At 35.0% G+C, this 21,814-nt stretch overlaps 1 protein-coding gene across 1 annotated transcript; it reads left to right on the top strand.

Moving 5' to 3' along the window:
- Positions 1-19,286: 19,286 nt before the first annotated feature.
- LOC107910209 (protein SHI RELATED SEQUENCE 5) lies at positions 19,287-20,840 on the top strand. Its single transcript, XM_016837991.2, has 3 exons — positions 19,287-19,440; positions 19,527-20,040; positions 20,189-20,840. Exons 2-3 carry the CDS (start codon positions 19,602-19,604, stop codon positions 20,362-20,364), a joined length of 615 nt encoding a protein of 204 aa, XP_016693480.1. The 5' UTR covers positions 19,287-19,440; positions 19,527-19,601; the 3' UTR covers positions 20,365-20,840.
- Positions 20,841-21,814: the final 974 nt, after the last annotated feature.

Raw genomic sequence — 21,814 nt, 5'->3', positions numbered from 1 at the left:
GAGAATCAACTTGGACCTTGAATTATTATTATTTTAATTAAGTATTATTAAGTCTTTATTGGTTTTGGCTTGTAATATTTCATTATTTCTGGTTTGTGGCTTGGTATCTTTTCGTTTGGAGATTTTTGCATGCATGAATTACTCAAGCATAATAATCGGATAATGCATGATATCGGGCTTAAGTAAAACTTGATATTGCTCCCTAGTTTTCACTACATTGCAAAGGAATTGTTTTTGAAAAAATAAATCGATAAGGCAACTAATTTTCCAAAATGACTTGAAAAATGGTTTTTCCGCAGCATTAGTTTAACTTCGTGTTTTTTTAAAAGAAGAGCGACAAGCAAACAATTTTTCTAAAACAACACTGTCAACAAGAAAATGAATCCTAAGCATACACAACCTAATGAATGAATGTTTTTAAGCTAACTCAAAGTACAACTACGGTTTTCTCTCAAATGAGTTTATTTAAAGTCTTAAAAAGTAACATAAGTTAGCTTAGCCATTTCGGTGGCTAATGTAGCCTTCTCAATCTAGCAATAACGTCTAGGCCAGGTCTGGGAGGTTACAGCTTGCCTCTCCAGATTTTTACCATAAAGGTTTTCCTTTAACTAGTATTTTAAACGATAGGGATTTGCCTAAATTCACACTTAGTGAGGTTTTCCCCTAATCATTTCGGGACACACAGAGAACCACATTAGGTAATGACCTTCCTTAAATTTTCCATATAATGCCATAACCTATCAGTTATGATCTTACACGATATGGTATTCTTTCCATATGATGCAATAACCTACCAGTTATGGTCTAACACAATATGGTCTTCTTTCCATATGATGTCATAACCCACCAGTTACAATCTTACATGATATGGTCTTCTTTTCTTATGGTGTCATAACCCACCAATTACGATCTTACATGATATGGTCTTCAATGCCATTTCCATGAACCTGTCCTTTCAGAGGTTCATAGTTCAGACAGACCCATTTGATGACTCTAGAGACAGACAAAGATTCATCATGCATTGACTTACTCATGACAGACATTCTTATGCTTACTAGACACACATGCACTTTCTATCAGACTTGTTCTTACTTTCAAACATAAGCACACCATAGTCATACAAATTCATAAGTCTCACTTTTCTTATCAGATTCGTCACGTCACACTTTACTAGTTTCAGTCTCATGCTTTGGTCACTTAGCATAGAAGTTTCTAGAAGGCATGCAATGCATGTGAGATTCAATTTAGAGACTCACCTGATCAGCACCTCTGTTTTTTTGTAAATGAAGGAAACATTTTTTATTGTTTTAGATCTAGACCAGGGAAATACCTCCTAAAGAAGGTGGAAGAAAAACTCTCCGTTTTCAATTTTTGACTATCTAGATATACAACCTTTACCCCTATAAGAACTTGACACGCGTCGAAATCCTATTCTATTTGTCATATGGGTTGTTTATAGCTGTAAGAAAACGTGTACAACAATCCATTGTTATATGTATAAATGAATATTTCTGTGTCAAATCCATTGCTTGTTCCTAACCATCTTATTAGAATATAACTAGCACCTTAACTAGTCAAACTTAGTATGTAACTCCTTTTGGCGATATCCCCCTTTGTTCTTTCAAGATTCCTTAACACTTTACTAAGTTTCACTCTTATAAATGTTTCACTTTCCGAGGCATGTTCCTTCAATATCCTAAATTCTAACGGTTCACCCAAATTCATCCGTCACAATGTTTTTAGGTGGACAAACCCACGCTATTGTTTTCCTCGAAGTTGTTCACCTAACCAAGACTTCGCCCAAGGGCATACCCATAAACTTCAGTCCAGCACCTTACTTACTCAAAACCTATTCCATAAATCTTACCCCTAAATAACCCTCAAGCACTAGGGCTTCACTAGGCAAGATGTCACAACATACCATTTGAATTTCCTCATTGTTTACACTTTTGTATTTTATTAAAAAGTTTGAAATTTAGTAGTTGTAATTGTTTGTAATTTGAATAATTAAGCTTAAGTACATTGTATTATAATGGTAGCACTCAAGATTCGAGTCTAATTTATCGAACCGAATTTAGGGTGTTATAAATTAAATATGAAAAAGTTTGAAAATAACTCTATATTTTAGAGATATCATATATAAAAAGTTAATCCAGATCTATCAGCAGATGAGCATGATATATCATGTCCTCGGCTTTGGCAAGTTTCAATTGAGATGCCAACTTGGAAAGAATCCACCGCATGAATTCAGAGATAGCGCTCAACGTAGCAAACACGTTTGTGGTAAGTGGAAAAGTATGCGTCAATAAGCATCATCTCAAGCAAAAATTAAGTTGTGCAACCCAGTGCACATCTCGAGGTTTGTATAAGAAAATCGGTCAACAGCATGTCCCGTACAATGCTAGGTACTTGATTGAAAATATATAGAAATATCTATTGTATTGGCCCCAGTGTGAGACAACGAACAAGGACCAAATACTAACTCATAATGCACATTGCATAGAGTTTAGGATAACCAGATTTTTAAAAATTAAAATGATTAATGCATCATATCATTAGAGGCAGACCAATTACCATCAACCATAAAAATGGAAAAAAAAGGAACTTAATGCGAATAATAAGAGCATTCTAACTGGACATGCAAAATTGATCTTGCAACTTGTTTGATTGAGAAATCTGATAAAAGAACAGTGCTTACAGAAATATGTGGCGTATCTCATTTCACCAACTTAATAACATGTTCGATAAGAAACTTTCGTAGGTTGATTCTGGCCAAGCCATGTTGGGACAGTCCGAAAAAGGCGTCAAGTTCAAGGGAACAGAATAAGGGAAGTTTGCCACAAAAAGTACATTTGCAAAAACCATATAACTAGCTGGTATTATATCTTTCTTTATGCTCCATATAGTTAATATCTTTCACAAATAAAAAGGAGGGGAGAAAATCGTTATACTTTTAGCAATTGAAAGAGTATCCCACAAAAATTCCTATCATTCACAAGAGTATTATGAACAAGACGATGATGAAAAGAGCACAGTGCAATTAAAAGAAAATTCACTTGTAATGTCTCTACTATATTCAATAAGCAAAATATTTAAAAAAAATCATCTTACATTGTCTTTCAAACTTCGACTAGCTTCTCCTTTTTCTAGTAATCTTTCCTGATCTTCTTCTTTTCTGCCTCCACCAACTGGAGCTTCTCGATGTTGAATTCCTAAAACATCAATCGATTAACCATCAATTCAGTGAAAGAACTTGGAAATAATAGGTTGTCATTTTAATTTGGGAGTAATAGTGCCATTAAAAGAAGTATCATTATAGGCGGATAAATTTCTGCTAGTAAAGGTAGATTAAAGCAAAGAATTAGTCACACTTTTATGAAGTGTCAAGAAAAATAATGTCCTTAAAATCATGTAATTTTGTAGTGTGCATTTTGTAACGAAACAATCAAATTTAACTGTTATCAAATGCATTATTTAGGTGGTAAAAAAAATTGCATCTGGTAAGATATTTTCTAATTTTCATTATAAAATATATTACACCACATGTAAGAAATTTTGTAACCGAGTAATGTATTTAGTAAAGATCAATTAAATTTGGTCGTATAGGTGGTAAGAAATTTTGTAATTGGGTAATGTATTCTATAACATTACAATTAAATTTAACCATCACAAATTATATTATGTAGGTGGTAAGAATTTTTAATATCGAGTAAGATGTTTTATAATTTGATTTACAAAATATATTATGTAATTTACTTTGCAAAATATATTACACCCCGTTTAATAACATTTGTAACACCATAATGTATTTTGTAATGAAACAATTAAATTTACTTACAAAATATTTTAGTGTAATAAAATAATCAAATAGTGATTACAAAATATATTATGTAAATTTGTTTTAGGAAATATATTAATTACAAACAACTCTTGGATGCGAAAAGGATGCGCATGTCTGAACCTTAAAGAAAATATTGTTGAGAGGGATAATTATAAATTCTGAATATAGACTGTAAAACAAATAAAGAGAATACAAGTATATATTATAATCAATGTAAGAGGATAATATATTTTATAATGAAACAATCAAATTGTGTTCATTACAAAATCTGTTACACAGGCGGTAAGAAATTTTGCAATAGGGTAATAAGTTTTGTAAAACAAATTACAAAATATAGTATAGCTTATTTAAGAAATTTTGTAACAAGGTAATATATTTTGAAATTAAATAATCAAAATTTATTGTTACAAAATATATTACGCATGTGTTAAGAACTTTTGCAATCGAGGTATGATATTTTGTAATTTGCTTTACAAAAAATATCACACCTTATGTACGGAATTTTGTAACAAAATAATGTATTCTGTAAAGAAGTGTTAGGAATAAAGAAGTTGTTAGTTGTTAGGCTGTTGTTATTCTGTTAATAACTTCTTATAATATACTGCTGCTAATGTACTGCCTATTAATACCCTATGTATATTTTCTTGTTGATGTATGGAATTGAGTATTATCTCAACATGGTATCAAGAGCCATAGTGTTTCTGGCATAAATTTTTTTTCTTTTTCTCTTCTCAGTGAGTTGTGCACATGGCTACAGATGGTGTTCCAGTAGATGACACGCCTCGTTACTCCAGTAACTCTGGTGCCGCGATTCATTCACTTGATTCTGGAGGTTCCAGTTTGACAACCGTTCAATATTTTGCCAAGCATGACACAATTAAACTCAGCACTCAAAACTTCTTGCTCTGGAAGCATCAACTGCTATTGATTCTTGAAGGATATGGCCTGGAAGGGTTTGTGCTAGGCACCACAGTCTCTCCACCTGCATTGGTTTCGGGTTCTGATGGTCAACTTGTGGCGAATCCGGCGTTTCTCGTTCATCACAAGCAAGATAAGTTTTTGGCAGCATGGCTTTTATCCACGGTTTCTGATGATATTTTGATCCATTTAACTAAAGCTAAAACTAGTTTCGATATTTGGACTACCATTGACAGACGGTTTGGTGCTAAGTCCAACGTTAGGCTATCTAGTATGAGGCATGCTCTTTATTTGATCAAGAAAGCGGGTCTTTCGGTTAAAGATTATCTTTCCAAGGTTAAAACTCTAAGTGACAATCTGACCACTGCTGGGAGTCCAGTGTCTGAACAAGAACAAATCAGTGTTGTCCTGGCCGGTCTTCCTGTTGAATTTGAATCCATTCGGGTTCTTGCTGCAGCTACATCTTTGAGTCTTGATCTCATCACCAAAATGCTCCTCGACTGCGAAGAACATCAGTTGAGTCAGTTATCTGAGGCACCTTTGCAAGCCAATCTGGTATCTAATACACAGCAAGGCACTTCTGAAAATTTGAAGTCCAACTCAGATTCTAGTCGTGACTCCACTCGTGGACAAAGAGGTTCAGGCCGTGGATGGTCTCGTGGTTGTGCTCGTGGCTCGGGCTGAGGGTGGTCTAGATCTCGACCCCAATGTCAGTTGTGTGGTAAAATTGGACATTTGGTGCAAACCTGTTATCATTGTTTTGATGAAAATTTTTCTGGTCCTGATTCGAGTTCATCGGTGGCTGTCAACTATCATCAATTCTATGATACTCCTACAAACTGTTGTCTCTCCCAGAGCAGTTGTCATAAGTGTCCATCTTCTTCGACAAATTGTCACTCTGCAGTGCCAAGTCAAATGTGGTACCCCGACTTTGGTGCAACCAATCATATCACCCCGAATGTAACTGGTCTACAGGATACCTCAACTTACACAGGTACCAACAAGGTCTCCATGGGTAATGGTGAGTTAGTGTCCATTGCTAATATTGGTTCTTCAACCTTTATAGCTGGGTCTCGATTGTTGCATCTAAAGAACGTACTGCATGTTCCCTCTATCTGTAAAAATTTACTTTCTGTAGGATAGTTTGCAAGAGATAATGCAGTCTATTTTGAATTTCATCCTTTTCTATGCTTTGTGAAGGACATACAGATAGGAGTGATCTTACTGGAGGGCCACATGCATAATGGCTTGTATAGATTTGATGTTTCTCCTTCCAATTCACGGCGTCTCCTCTCCACCAACAGCTTCGAGTCTCCTAGTGTTTGCAATGTTCAGATGGCCTCTTCTGCTAAAGTATGGCATGACAGGCTTGGACATCCGTGTCCCAGTACTCTTACACGTATTCTAAAGTCTTGTGATGTTCCATTCAAGCACAACAAGCTACATTCTGTCTGTACACCTTGTCAGATAGGCAAGGCTCACAAACTGCCGTTTAGCACCTCTCGGACAGTCTATTTAGCTCCGTTTGAGTTAGTAGTGTCTGATGTTTGGGGACCCTCCCATGTGACTTCAAATGGCTATGCTTACTATGTGTCCTTTATAGATATGTACAGTAGGTTTACTTGGTTGTATTTTCTCAAATCGAAGAATAAAGTTTTTCACTGTTTTCTTAATTTTCACAAAATGGTTCAAGTACAATTTGGTGTAACCATCAAAATGCTGCAGACAGATGGAGGGGGTGAGTATCGATCCTTGTCCAACACTCTGGCTAGTCTGGAATTCGACATCGAGTTACATGCCTACACACGTCAGAACAGAACAGGGTAGCTGAACACAGGCACCGTCACATAGCTGATATGGGACTAGTGTTACTAGCTCGTGCTTCAATGCCTTTAGAATATTGGTTGTCTGCCTTCTCGCATGTAGTCCATCTTGTCAACAGGTTACCAACACCTGTTTTGGAGCATAAAACTCCCTATAAAAAATTGTTTAAAGCTAGACCTGACTACTCTCAGCTGAAGGTCTTTGGGAGTGCTTGTTTTCCATACCTTCGACCTTTCCAGCAACATAAGCTCCAGTTTCGGTCTCAACAGTGTGTGTTTCTTGGACTAAGTTCTAACCAGAAGGGGTACAGATGTCTGGCTCCAGATAGCCAAGTTTATGTTTCAAGACATGTGGTATTCAATGAGACACTGTTTCCATTTCAGACTGGGTTTGTCTCGTCAAGGACTGCCACGAGTGCCAGGTTTTGTCATCACCAGTCTGTTGTCCCAATAGTTCGCCGGAATGACCCGTTGGTCCCAAAACCATTGCGTGCACCTGAAGCTCCTCCTGGTTCTACGTCCCCACAATCTTCACGGTGTTACCAGTCCTACAGTCACAAGTCTGTATCAAGGGGTTCGGATAATAAGGTCGATTCCACCATGTCTCCATCTACTATACAGATATCCCCTCAGGTATTCCCTACTGCCAACAGACACCCCATGTGCACTCAGTCAAAGAATGGAATCTTCAAGCCCAAAGTTTTTTCTACTGTTGCTGAAGAGAAGGAACCAGTCACTATTGATGAAGCTTTCAAAAGCACTGCCTGGACTGCAGCTGCACATACTGAGTATCAAGCCTTGCTGGCAAACAAAACATGGGACCTTGTCACATTACCTGAAGGGCGTCGAGCAGTAGGATGCAAATGGATCTTCAGAGTTAAACGTCATACTGATGGGACAGTCGCTCGCTACAAGGGTCGGTTGGTGGTCAAAGGTTATTTACAGGAAGCAGGTGTTGATTTTTTTGAGACTTTCAATCCAGGGATCAAGCCAACGATGATCAGAGTGATCTTGTCTCTCGCAGTTTCTCGAGGGTGGTCTCTCAGACAAATCGATGTGAACAATGCGTTTCTGAATAGAGACTTGAATGAAGAAATTTATATGACTCAACCACCAGGGTTTGAGCAACACTCAGTTGATGGTAGACCTCTCGTTTGCAAATTGCGAAAGGCTCTCTACGGGTTGAAACAGGCCCCTCGTGCATGGTTTCAGAAGCGACGAGAGTTCCTGGTAACGGCTAATTTTGTTGCATCTAAGGCTGACAGTTCCCTTTTCATTCGACAAGAAGGATCTCAAGTTCTTTATGTTCTCATATATGTCGATGATATAATAATTACTGGCACTAACTCTTCTGCTATTGATGAGTTTGTAAAAAGTCTTGATGTTCAGTTTTTCTTGAAAGATTTGGGTCCTTTAAATTATTTTCTGGGGATCGAAATAACATACACTTCGAGTGGTGTATTGCTTAGCTAGAAGAAGTATATTCTGGAGCTACTTCGACGAGCTTCCATGGACACATCCAAGTCTTCTCCCACTCCAATGGTAACTACATGTCAGTTGTCAGTTAATGAAGGGAATCCAATAGAGAATGAGAGTATGTTCAGGAGTATTGTGGGAGCCCTACAGTATGTAGTCATAACAAGGCCGGATATTACGTTTTCAGTCAACAAGGTATGTCAATACATGCACAAGCCTCTCGATACACACTTCAAAGCCATAAAACGGATTCTGTGATACCTACGAGGGACACTAGAGTATGGACTACAGTTCACTCGCAACTCCAAACTTATTCTTGAGGGCTACTCTGATGCAAGTTGGGTTCAGACATTGATGACAGGCGATCCACATCAAGTTTTTGTGTTTTCTTTGGTGGGAATCCAATCTCTTGGAGCTCCAGAAAGCAAAGAGTGGTATCAAGATCCACAGTAGAGGCTGAATATCGTAGCTTAACTCATGTCACTGTAGAAATAGAATGGATTCGATCATTGCTGACAGAACTTGGTATTGAGGTTCGAAGCAAGACGTTGGTTTGGTGTGACCGTTCTGCTGCCATTGCTGTAGCAAACAATCCGGTCATGCATTCTAAATTCAAACACGTAGAGCTAGAATTATTTTTTGTAAGGGAAAAGGTGGTAAATGGCTCGCTCCAAGTTGGTCACATCTCTGGCCAAGAGCAAGTGGCTGATGTTTTGACTAAACCATTATCAGCAGGGTTGTTTGAAAAGTTCAGAAAGAAACTTAGAGTAATTCCTATAGAAAGTCGTGATGTACAGCAGTAAGGGCAAATCAGGAACGAAGGAAGTCAAGATGCATGGGCCTGTTAGGAATAAAGAAGTTGTTAGTTGTTAGGCAGTTGTTATTCTGTTAATAACTGCTTATAATAAACTGCTGCTAATGTACTGCCTATTAATACCCTATGTATATTTTCTTGTTGATGTATGGAATTGAGTATTATCTCAACAAGAAGAATCAAATTTGGCTGTTACAAAAATATATTACGTAGGGGGTAAGAAATTTTGTAATCAGTAAAATATTTTGTGATTTGTGTGACAAAATATAAAAAAAAAATTGGTAAATTACAAACTGGGGGAGGGAAATGATGCGACTAAACCTTGAGAACATAATTCTTTCGCCCATTTTGTCATTTGCATTGTTAATTACAAATTTTGTAATGATGTAATAAGTTTGTTATGAATTATTACTTGATAGGTAAAAGTTTACCCTAAGTTTTTGTCCCAAAGCTTACCATGGAAGCTCTTAAGGGATTGACTTGTTTATATGTAAGTTTCTATTTTGGGACTGTATTTTAAAAAAAGTTTAATTGAAAATTTCAGTTTTATTAAAAAATATATTCACTTTTGAAACTCTACACAAGGCTTTGTTTAGTAGAGTAAAATAAAAATTGGAATTAAGGATGTAAAATTAAAAGGGTAGACAATTAGAAGGATGAAAATATAATTTTCCTTTTCATAAGTTTGCTTAGTAGGAAAGATGGAAAAATGAAAAAAGGAAATAATTTTCTTCTTATCCATTACATGGTAGAGTTGAAAAATGAAAAGAAAGAAAATAAACCATTTGAAAAATACATAATTTTGAATTAACATACACATCTTTCTCATTTTCTCTCCTTTTATCTATTCAATTTGGAAATATTGATTTTTATTCATTCGGATGGAAAATGATCATCTCTATTGTTTTCTTTTCTCTCACTTTTCTTCCTAACCAAGCGTACTCAAAATTTATTTTCTTTCCACTTTTTCATCCAACCAAGCACACCCTAAAGGAGGTCTTTCTCATCAATTTGTTTCTAAGTGTAACCCATTTATTTTCAGGTATTAGTTTCTTTTTTTTTTTTTGAAAGTTGTGGATTTAATCCATATTCTTTAATTTAGTTCTTTTTAGTTCTTATACTTTTCAAATTTTAAAATTCCAGTTCTTACCAAACGGCAATTGTTAAACTCATTAAGTTAAGTCATGCTATTTTCAGAATTCATCTAATGTGATAAACATATTATCAAATATGTAATGTTGTGTCAACTTGTTTTTTTCACATATTACTCATTAAAAATCTAATTAATGGATTATTGATTGTTATTTGCATTAAGACTAAAATTTCAAAATTTGAAAAGCATAGGGACTTAAAATGATCCAATTAGAAAATATGAACTAAATATATAACTATACGCATAATACATGATTAGTAATAGAATTTAACCAAACAAATTTGAATGATACTGTTTGAGTCAGGGCTAAAATTTCAAAATTAGAAAAATAAAGGGACTAAAATTAACTAATTCAAAAATACAAAGATTAAAATTAATCAAATTAAAGTATAAGGAATAAATCATATTAGTAGCTAATAGTAACTTTTTTTTAAGTACAGGATTAATAACAAAGGTTAATCTTATTTCATATTAGGCTATTCACTATTTTCCTTAATCAGTTTATTCAAACAAAACAACCTTGTACAAAATTGTCTCTGTTCTTTAAACTATTTAGGGGTTTTTTTTCATGTTATTCTCATCATTTTCTTTAAGGTAAAGTACAAAAATGGTGATTAAAGTATTGTTCGCATTTTATTTTAGTAAATAATTTTTTAAAATTGTTTTATTTAAGTGACTAAACTATTTGAAATCAAATTTTTTGGTCATTTAATATTAACAGTCTTTTGAAATTTAACGAAAGCACTAATGTGAGATTTTTTATTGGTATAATAACAAATTTAGTTCTATAATGTTTACACATTTTATTTAGTTGATCCTACATATAAAATTTAAAAAAAAAAACTCTCAATGTTTATAAAATTTATCATTTTAATTTAAATTCTAAAATATTCAATAAACTTAACTCTCAATGTTTACAAAATATTCTTAAATTTTACATATGAAAATAATAGATGATGCTTATTTCGATTATTCAATCATAATTTTTTTGTCAAAAAAATCATAAATTTGTTATCATTATTTTTCTCTTGGATGAGATAAAATAATGTCAATATTGCAATTTCATTTTTTATCGCATGCGGTCCAATAAAAGTAACAAAAGTGAATTGAATTAAAACTCTACAGAAGGGTTTTTTACAAAAATAATATAAAAAATAAAAATTACTAAAATATTATAATTTTTTTTATTTATCAAAATATATATAATTTTTTGTTTACTAGAATATATCAAAAAAACTAAAAAACTAAAAAAATAAAAGAACAGGAAAAAAAACTGGACCGATTTGACAACTCCCTAGGTGGAGGGAAGCAGGTTGGCGGCACCAAACAAGGAGAAGGGGTTGGCGGCACCAGTTGAGGACTCCCTGTTGGCGGCACCAGTGGAGGAAACAAGGTTGGCGGCACTACTCGTGTTATAAACACGAACTCTGTCCATCTGAAACAAGAAAAATCAGAAGAAAAAGAGAAGAAAGAAGAGGTGCTGCGAAAAAAAAGAGAAAAAGAGAGAAAGAGAAGAGAAAAATAAGGTATTTTTTAAAAAATAATTGATTATGTTATTGTTATTGTTTTGTATAATTTGTATTTATTTTTGTTTTAGTTTAGTTATTAAGATTAAAATCAATAAAACTCAAATTTATAGTTTTAGTTAGGTTTTTTTACCAAAAAATTACAAAAAAAATAAAAATTTTATAGTATTATTATTATTATTATTATTATTATTAAGGTATTAAGATGTTACTTAGTATTATTGTTAGTAAAAAACTAGTATTATTTTTATAGTTAGTTATTAATAATTTTAGTTAGTATTATTTTGTATATAAAATATATTATTATTGTGTTAGTTATTAGGATTAGAGGTTAAATGGCTTTCATGTACAAAATTGAATATCGAAACATTAATTTTTTTTATTTAAGTTATTTATTATCCATGCGAGATGTTTTACGAGATTTTGTTTATTTTTTGACAGATTAAATATTGAAGATGGATGCTAAGTTTTTTGTATGCGTTTATTTCGACGGAATCATCTTGACAACAAGCGTTGGATGTGTATTTGAATGTCAGCAACAAATAGCAATGAGATTTAATAGAAATGTCTCCTTTGATGAAATGAAGGCAAGGATTAATGCAAAAATTTTACGACGTTGTGGGAGAAGGATAGTAAAAATTTTCTACAAGTTTCCAGTTTTCGACAAATCCAGTCAAATTCGTCGAAATGGAACTTGCAGACGACGAAGACGTTGAGACAATGGTCGATCTCTACTGTGGGAATGGGAGTGACAAGAATGCACCGATTCACTTATTTGTTGAGTTAGCCGGTATGGAGCAAAATGAAGATGTCAATGCATCTGATGAAGAACACGGAGCTCAAGAACCGTGTATGGTGGCTCCAATATCATACGTTGATAGTGAATTGACTATGGGTGGGATGGGTATTGACCTGAATATTACACCTGATGTTGATATGGTTGGTGGTGAAGAAGAATGTGGCTGCGAAGAAGAAGGTGGTGGCGATCATTGGGATGAAGAGGTCGATAGTGACGGTGATCCCGATGTGGACGATGTACCTGACGATATCAACGATGAAGACATTAACGCTTCTTCGATCGGGGAGCAGATGCGGCATATTTTGATACACAATAATCCTGGGCCACACATGTTGTTCATAGACCCCGACGCAGCGTATGTAGCTGAGTTCCCAGAGTACCCTGAAATAGTTCATCGTCACGGGCTGGCCGTAACATCTGATGATGAGGAGTTATTCATAGGCCAGAGATTCAACTGTAAAGAAGAGTGCGTATATGCCATCAAACAGTACAGCATGAATATATCGGTTGATTATAAAGTCGCAGTGTCTACTCCGACAATATATGTTGGGAAGTGTTGGAAGGCAGCGGAAGGCTGCAATTGGCAGGTGTGAGCTGCATTCATTAAAAGTTCTCAGATGTGGGAGATACGAAAATTTGTTGGTCCTCATACATGCACATCAACACGTATGATAGAAGATCATGGAAAACTTGATTCCAAAACAATCTGTACATGTATCATGCCAATAGTGAAGGACATGTCGACCATTAAAGTTTCGGTACTGATTGCTGAAATGCAAGCACGATTCCAGTATCGAGTCTCATATCGGAAGGCATGGATTGCTAAACAGATGGCGATGGAGCAACTGTATGAGGATTACGATTCATCGTATAATGAGCTTCAAGGTTGGATAGCTGCTATACGGGAGTATGTAGCGGGGACTGTGATTGAGTTGCAGACAAGACCATATTACGGCCCGGACGGCCAGTTACAGTCAGAAAAAATGATTTTCCATCGGATGTTTTGGGCGTTCGATCCATGTGTGCGGGCATTTCCCCACTGCAAGCCACTTGTGCAGGTAGATGGGACATGGCTGTATGGAAAATATACACAGATCCTACTTATTGCGGTTGCTCAAGACGGCAACAGAAACGTGCTCCCGATAGCATTTGCTATCGTAGACAAAGAGAACATGGAGTCTTGGGAATTCTTCCTCACAAACCTACGAAGGTATGTTATTAGCAACGATAACATTTGCATCATCTCCGATAGAGAGAAGGGTTTAATTGCAGCAATCAGACGTTTCGGTGTGCCGTGGAGATCCGTTTACTGCATCCGTCACATTGCGGCTTAACTTCCACAAAGATTACAAGAATGCAGACTGGAAGAGACAAGTCGTGGCAATGGGTAAATGATAACCTTATATTTTTAATATAAGTTGTAATGTTTCATGTTATCGAGTTACTATAACATATTTTTCTTAATACGTATGCAACATACGAGTTAGAGCCACATATGTTCTGGCAAAAAATGATCCGACTTGAGAGTGATATGGAAGGGCAGACAAACACATCTTTCCGACAATGGTTGGGAACAATGGAGCCCTGGCAATGGGCTCAAAGTTTTGACGAGGGCTTTCGTTATGGCCAAATGACCACAAACTTAGTTGAGGGGATCAACGCTGTTTTGTTAAAAACACGTCATCTTCCGATTGCATTTGTATTTTCTGCTACTTTCTACAGGCTGGCTACATTGATGCCAAGAATGGGTCAGCAACAAGTCGACCAGATTGAGGCGGGACACGTGTTTGTCGAACATGTCAGGGATATGGTATCCAAATTAAGTTATAAAATAGTATATGACGTTTGGAATTATTAGTATTATATCGAAAATGGAGGCATATAACCTTAAATTAAGCTTTAATATAATGCAACTTTAAAATAATTAAATTGGTAAAAAGAAATTGAACAATAAGCACAATAACTAAAACTAGAATAATTACATTAGAATAATTAAATTGATACAAAAAATTACAAACGTGTTAATGTACAAACATGTCCCATACACCCCTAAAATTGATGGTTCGATGGTGTAGTCCTAGGGGTATACCTATTCGGAGGTCGACGGTCACGTTTTGGGTGCCCCCGATGACCGACATTATCATTTGGCGCAGGTGAGGGTGTAGTAAAAATAGGGAGGAAATCATTTTGAGCAGGTCCCTCGTTCGGCAACGACGAACTTGATGCACCTGAGGGAGTCCCATAATGCTGCTGCGGATATGGGCCGGGCGAGTTGGATCCGAATAGTTCAAAGTCGTATGCATATTCTGGCCCTGAGAAGCTCGGAAAATTGTCAGTGCCTGAGAAATCTGGATGATAGCTATTTGAACCAACAAATCCAGATTGTTCCGGATCTGGCTGGGGCTCCTGCTCGGGCTCTGATGGTTCCAGAGAATAATATGCCATGGGATTCAGATCATGCTGGGCCGCTGTGGCCGATTCCCCCTGTCACTGCATGTGCTGGGGGATTACAATCGACTGGCCTCCAAATAAATATGGCTTCCCGCATCTATAGTACCATTGAATATACTCTAATGATGGTTGCGAGTCGGTAGCCATAACCATCTGAGGTCTTCGACGAAAACGATCGTTCCACAGCGCCACAAATTTCCGGTACCTAATTCTCCAATCCACCATCGATTTTCCTTTCTTATTCTTGCCGTGAACTTCTCCCACCTCACACGGCGGATCCGGGATAGGTTGGATGCAACCAAACTGCCGTAGCACCCGATCCCCGTGATACCACTCGACCATGTTGAAATTTATAATTGGTGCGTTAGTGCACCATATGTTCAAATGCACGTACGCAGACGAGGGTACCACGGCTGTAATTTCTGGCGTTCGGTACGGCATCCATATAAACTGCATGATTAATAACATGGTTATAATTAGCCATTACGTCTGCGTACGATATAGAAAGTAAGATGTCATGAATATTAGAATAGTATCTTACCCCATCCCGGGCATACTGTTCAATCATGAGGCGGTATAGCGGGACATTGTACGACTTCCCGATACCCGGACGAGCACTCCACCTACAAAAAACAAATATAGGGTTTAGAGTTGGTAACATTAGTCAATATATTATGACTACAAATAATGAGAAGTTATATTTTATCACATGCTCAGCAGTGGATAAACATACGGTTGGTGTCTAACCGATGCCAAAAATGGCATCCGATACAGCGCCCAGGACTGCAGCAGTGAGAGGCATCCGCCGATGTCGCGAACTTTCGGATCTGTCGCCCGAAAAAGCTCTCGATACAAGACTGCTAGCACGGCTGAGCCCCAGCTATAGGAGCTAACACTGGACAAGTCAGCTAACAGGGGCAAGTACATCAAATGCACCTTATCGTTGTTTGCATCAGGCATGATTTCTCCCCCTATGATATGCATTATGTATGCTCAAGCAGCGCACATCAACTCGCTTTCAGTGGCTGTCGCTGATAATTCTCCATACTTGGCTTTCAGCCATGTAAATTGTAAGCCCGAAAAATATGACTCACCGTCCCCTGGCGAGTCTCCTAGAAGCTGATAGCAAAGTGCATCCGGATCGGTAAATGCAGATAATCCCGTTACGGGACTCCCATCAATTGGGAGCCCAAGCTGCAACGCTACATCCTCCAAGGTCACCGTGCACTCCCCGCATGGAAAATGAAAAGTGTGGGTCTCCGGGCGCCATCGCTCCACAAGCGCAGATATTAAATCAAAGCGCAAGACGGGGTACCGGATCTGTGCTACGGACCCAAATCCGGCTAGCTCTAAGTACGGCATCAATCGTGCATCCGGAGTATCTTTCAAAACACTCACACGGCCCCTTAAAACTTTGTACGATTCCTGATAGTGTTAAATTACAGAAAAAATTTTACGATAACATTATTTCTTTGCACGTCTATCCTTTTTAAATAAATAGAACACGTGATTAATAAATAATAAATCATACCGTGTTCTTAACCGCATCAGATATGTGGCTTTTGGTGCTAATCAATGAAGCCATTGCGATGCCTGCAAGTTGAAAAAAAAGTTAGTAAAAAACTCTTACTTCGGCAATTTTTTCGTATTTTTTTCTCCGCATTTTATTACTTTAAAAAATATCTTCATTTTTAATTTTATAATTTTACATAATATTTTAAATTTATTAATTTAGTGTGTTTTTAAAATTAATTTTACATAATGCCTGCCATTTACTCGTATTATTTAGTGTATTTAGTGCAAATTTAATTTATTAATTTAGTGTTTTTTTTCTGTTTTTTTTTAGTTTTTTTGATATATTTTGGTAAATAAACAAAATTATATATATATTGGTAAATAAAAATATATATATTTTGGTAAATAAAAAAATTTATAATATTTTGGTAATTTTTTATTTTTATATTATTTTTGTATAAAACCCATAATAAAACATTACAAAAAAATAAAATATTAAAAAAATACCAAAATATTATATATATTTTTTATTTACCAAAATAAAAAAACTAAAAACGGGTTTTTTATTTGCTGTAAGAAAAAAATCCTTATCCCTGCCATTTGCTCGTATTTTTTTCCCGATTTTTATTACTTTCAATAAAAATATTTTTATTTTTTATTTTATTACTTTATATTATTTCATTACATTTTTTTTAAAATATTTGTACTAGCTATTTCTCAATCTTTTAAAAAGTTAGTAATACACTATTACTTTGGCCATTTGTTCGTATTTTTCTCTCCGCATTTTATTATTTTAAAAAATATCGTCATTTTAAATTTTATAATTTTATACTTTTTCAGTGCATTATGTTTAAAATTTATTAAAGATATAATTTTTTTCTCATTTTCTTACTTTCGGTGAATATATAATTTTCGTTTTTTCTTTTCGTATTTTATGTTTTCTTAAATACATTTATTTATCATTTTACTTTTAATGTTATTTGCCTAACAAAACTAATTTCAACATCCTAAGTTAATTTCATAAAAAAAATTCCTAATCAACATATAATGTACATACCATGAATTTTTTCATGCTAAATATATCTCAAAAATTATATATCCTAAATAAAATATTAAAATACGTAAAATGTACATAACATTATTTTTTAACACACAAATATTACAAAAATCATAAATTAATAATAAAAATTACCTTATTTTCTTTTTTTCCTTCCTTCCCTCTTCTTCTTCTTTTTTTTCTCTTCTCCTTTCCGTTTCTTATTTTTCTTTCCTTATATACTGCTTTTTTTCTTCCCCTTTCCTTTTCTTTCTTTTTTTTCTTTCTTTCTTCTTCTTTCCTTTTCCTTCTTTTTCTTTCTTCCTTTCTTTCTTCTTCTTCCCCTCTCCTTCTTCCCCCCACCAACCGACCACCCTTAAATTTAAGGGTGGTGCCGCCAACAAGGAATCCTTGTTTGGTGCCGCCAACCCCCTCTCCTTGTTTGGTGCCACCAACCTGCTTCCTTCCACCCAGGGAGTTGTCAAATCAGTCCAATTTTTTTTCCTGTTCTTTTATTTTTTTTTGTTTTTAGTTTTTTTGATATATTTTGGTAAATAAAAAAATTTATATATATTTTGATAAATAAAAAAAATTATAGCATTTTGGTAATTTTTTATTTTTTTATATTATTTTTGTAAAAAACCCTCTACATAAATATAATAAAATCACAGTAATGGTCCTACAAAATCTGGAACATGTAGAGAATGAAAAAGTAGAGGTGAGGGATTAAGAAGGTATTTTAGGGGAGTTTGGGGGGTACCCAATAGCTTCATCTCCCTTTAGCTGTTCTTTCCGAGCCTTTCTAACATCTGTATCATTAGTATTTCTTGCCACGGCTGGCTGTATGGCTTGAATCTCCTCTTTGGAGCACCACAAACTGCAAAATCCCATTAAAAAAAACAATGGTACAACTACAAGTTAGCACAACATTTGAATTTTCATTTGCCGAGCTAAAAAATCAAATTTTGTCATTTTATAAATGTTGAGGGCTAAATTTGTTGAATTTTTAAGAATTTGAACTAAAATGATAAATATTATAAATATTAATTTATTAAATCTAAGACCAATTTAGTATAATGTATAAATATTAGAAGGCTAAAGTTATTGTTATATCAATAAAAAAACCCATGTTAACATTTTTGTCAAATTTCATATCGCTATTAAAATTCGATTTTATTTCAAATAACTTATTGATAAAAATAAAATAACTTAAAAATGGTGTGACCAAAGAACAAGTGGGTAAAGAAAATGGCAGTGAAAATTGCGGTTATTATAGAGTTCAATTTCATGTGAGATATATAGGTCTTCGTAGGTCATTAGGTTGCGACAAAAGTTGTAATTACAAATTGGACGGAAAGCTAATGATCCGTAATGAGAGATGGAAAATGGAAAACCAGAAATAATTATTCGGCCTTTTGCTAAATGGACGGCTAAGCTTTACAAATTGTTAGTGATAAAAGTTATTTCTTTTTGACAATCTAAAAAGGCTGGTTTGAATGGATCAATTTGTACGAATTTGATGACTGCTCTTTCCAGTTCAACTGGATCCTTGCTTAATGTAATAATTAGAAAAATGAAAGAAACATGCGTAGAATGGGGAAATAATTGGCCGGGAGAGAGGGTCAACCAATACAGGAGAAAGCAAAGCGCAGCGCAGGGCTCGAGAGTGACTAAATAGGGACACAATTATTGAGATTCTCACACGTCATTCAAGCCATCTCATATCTCTTCTTTCGATTTTTAGGTAAATTGCATTCTGCTAAAACTCGTTTTAATTAATCAAATTCTGAGAATCTTACCTCATTAAATATCATCTCCAATTTAGCGTAAATAATTTAAATTTAAAAATAGTTTAATTTAAATTTGAAAAGACTTTCAATTTGAATTCTTCATATACTTTACATAAGATATTTTGACTCTCAAATTAATGAAGCTGAGAAAAAGGTTGATTAATATAATATTAATTTAAAAACATTTAATGACGTTCTTAAAAAGCTACATAATATCTTAAATGAAAACTTTTTCCAATATATATTCTTCATTCACAATCTTGGTACATCGAACTCTTCACAGCTGGCTGTTGAACAGGTTTCTTTTTCTTTACTTTCTTTGTGTTTTTCGTTTCTCGCTCTCTTTCATGTCTCGGCCTTCCGTTTTTTCCTTTTGCGCTATAGGTTTGTGGTGAGGGTGCTAACAGGTGTTTGTGCTATGGATTTTGGTCCAAACTGAGGTGGGTTCGGGTGTAAGAAATGGCTGGTTTCTTCTATCTAGGTGGACGACAAGACGAAGATAAAGAGGAGAACCTGAATTTGTACAGAAACGAGGAGATCTGCAACAAAGGGTTCGAGATATGGCCACACTATAATTATTACCAGCAGCAGCAAAATGTGAATAATCAGTCCTTTGGAGCGGGTCCTAGTCGAAGAACTAGCGGCCTTAACCTCTCGGATGAGTGGTCTTCGAGATCAGTAGGGTTTACGGACATGAGACAAGGAGGCATCAACTGCCAAGACTGTGGAAACCAGGCTAAGAAAGATTGTGCCCATTTGAGATGCAGGACTTGTTGCAAAAGCCACGGCTTCCAGTGCCAAACTCACGTTAAGAGTACTTGGGTTCCTGCTGCTAGAAGGCGAGAGAAGCAACCACAGAATCCACAACAACAACAACAGTTTCGAGGAGAGAATCAAGGTGATCGATCCCCTCTTCCCTCTCTTGACTGCTTTACCTTTTTTGCCACTGTTTGCTGGTGTGAAATTGACGAATAAGTCTCATAATGGTCATAAAAAAGATGTTCAAAGAATACTCATTTTTAATCTTGTTGGAGTTTGAAAATTAGGGTTGGAACTGGCTCAATTCCCCTCAGAAGTGAATTCTCCAGCAGTCTTCCGCTGTGTAAAAGTAAACGCTATGGACGAAGTAGATGAGGATCAGTTGGCTTATCAAACGGCTGTGAATATTGGAGGGCATGTATTCAAGGGAATTCTATACGATCAAGGCCCTGAAAACCATTAAACCCCTTTGTTTTTCGCATATTCACCAACTTTTTTATACGTAGCCAGATCAGCCATTTAAATAGACGTGCATGGATGCGATGATGACTTGCTGCTAGAATGGAAACCATTTGCTAATTAGCCAATAAATTTCAGTGCTGCTCAACCATGCGCATGTTATTTATGTTATCTTTAGTCTCAGACTAATGATAGAAACTAAGGTAGATGCTTCATTTTGGTAGGCTTGTAGACTTATCACATGGAGAAGAATTAGAAATTAGGATTATGAAACTTCCCTAAGTTTTGTAGTTTCTGAACATGTACTCTGATGAGATTTCTCATTTGATGTTTTCACAGCTTTCAGTTGTATTATTATTTGGGATAAACGAAATTACAAGGGACAGAGGAGATGATCATGTTACTTGTACCGTTTGACCATCTCACACTGATGATACTGATCCTGGTCAGAAATTAATGGATGTTTTTTTTCATCCTCTATCTCAGTTTTGCGGATGTTGGATTCATTTTCAGAAACTGGAACTTGACTGGATATTATTATTATTATTATTATTATTATTATGGGTAAACTATATAAATAGTTATTAGTCTATATTTTATTTTATCATTTAGGTTTAAAAATTTTTATTTTAGTAACTAAGATTATCAAAATTTAATATTTTGTTCCTCTTCTGTCAAATCACTAACGGAGTATTGGCCTAGTTATTTTTTCATTAGCATAGTAATAAATTTATTTTAATATTTGCAAATTTTATCAATTTAGTCTTAATTCTAAAATAAGTTAACAAATTTAACCCTCAACTATACCCATTATGTCAATTTATTCTTAATTCTTAAAAATTAAAAATTAAAAAAATTAATTTTTTAATTTTTATTTTTATGAAAAATACATACAAAATTATAAATACTACAGCAAAACAAGCGCCACAAACGCCGCTAAAGGGCATAACCTTTAGCTGTGCTTTTATCATGAAAGTCGCTATAGAGAATGATTTTTAGCGACTTTTTTTTCACAAACGCCGCTAAAAGTACCATTCTTTAGCGGCGTTTATGAAAAAACGCCACTAACTTTGGCAGATTTGTAACATTCAATTTTCATCCATATACAACCCTTCCTGTAGTATGAAATCCAGCTAAAAACAGCAAATCTAAATGATACTTCAAATTCAACGAAAGATATATGATATAAATTGATAACTGAAGTATAATTCAAAATATTCTTACAATAATGTTAAAAGTTACAATTTTAAAAATATACTTACAATAAGAAAACAAATGTCTAAGACGGCAGATTTTGCAACTGCTGAAACATCTTCATCATATTCTGAAGTTGTAGCTAGAGTGCGTCGTACCTTCTGCTCTGCCCTGCTTCCCTCGCCGCTGCCTTCGCTTTAAGTTGTAGCTGGAGTTCTTTATATTTTCTTTGAACCTCAGCTTCTCTCGATGCTGTCTCC

The sequence above is a fragment of the Gossypium hirsutum genome, chromosome D02 (assembly GCF_007990345.1).
Source record: "Gossypium hirsutum isolate 1008001.06 chromosome D02, Gossypium_hirsutum_v2.1, whole genome shotgun sequence".
Taxonomy (NCBI): domain Eukaryota; kingdom Viridiplantae; phylum Streptophyta; class Magnoliopsida; order Malvales; family Malvaceae; genus Gossypium; species Gossypium hirsutum.
The sequence above is the reverse complement of the archived record's forward strand: the minus strand, read 5'-3'. Positions and strand labels throughout refer to the sequence as shown.

Bases quoted from the DNA above. Each gene is read 5' to 3' on its own strand.
- LOC107910209 (XM_016837991.2), top strand. From the start codon at position 19,602: ATGGCTGGTTTCTTCTATCTAGGTGGACGACAAGACGAAGATAAAGAG. The intron at 20,041-20,188 runs GTGATCGATCCC...TTTGAAAATTAG, and splicing joins GTTTCGAGGAGAGAATCAAG to GGTTGGAACTGGCTCAATTC.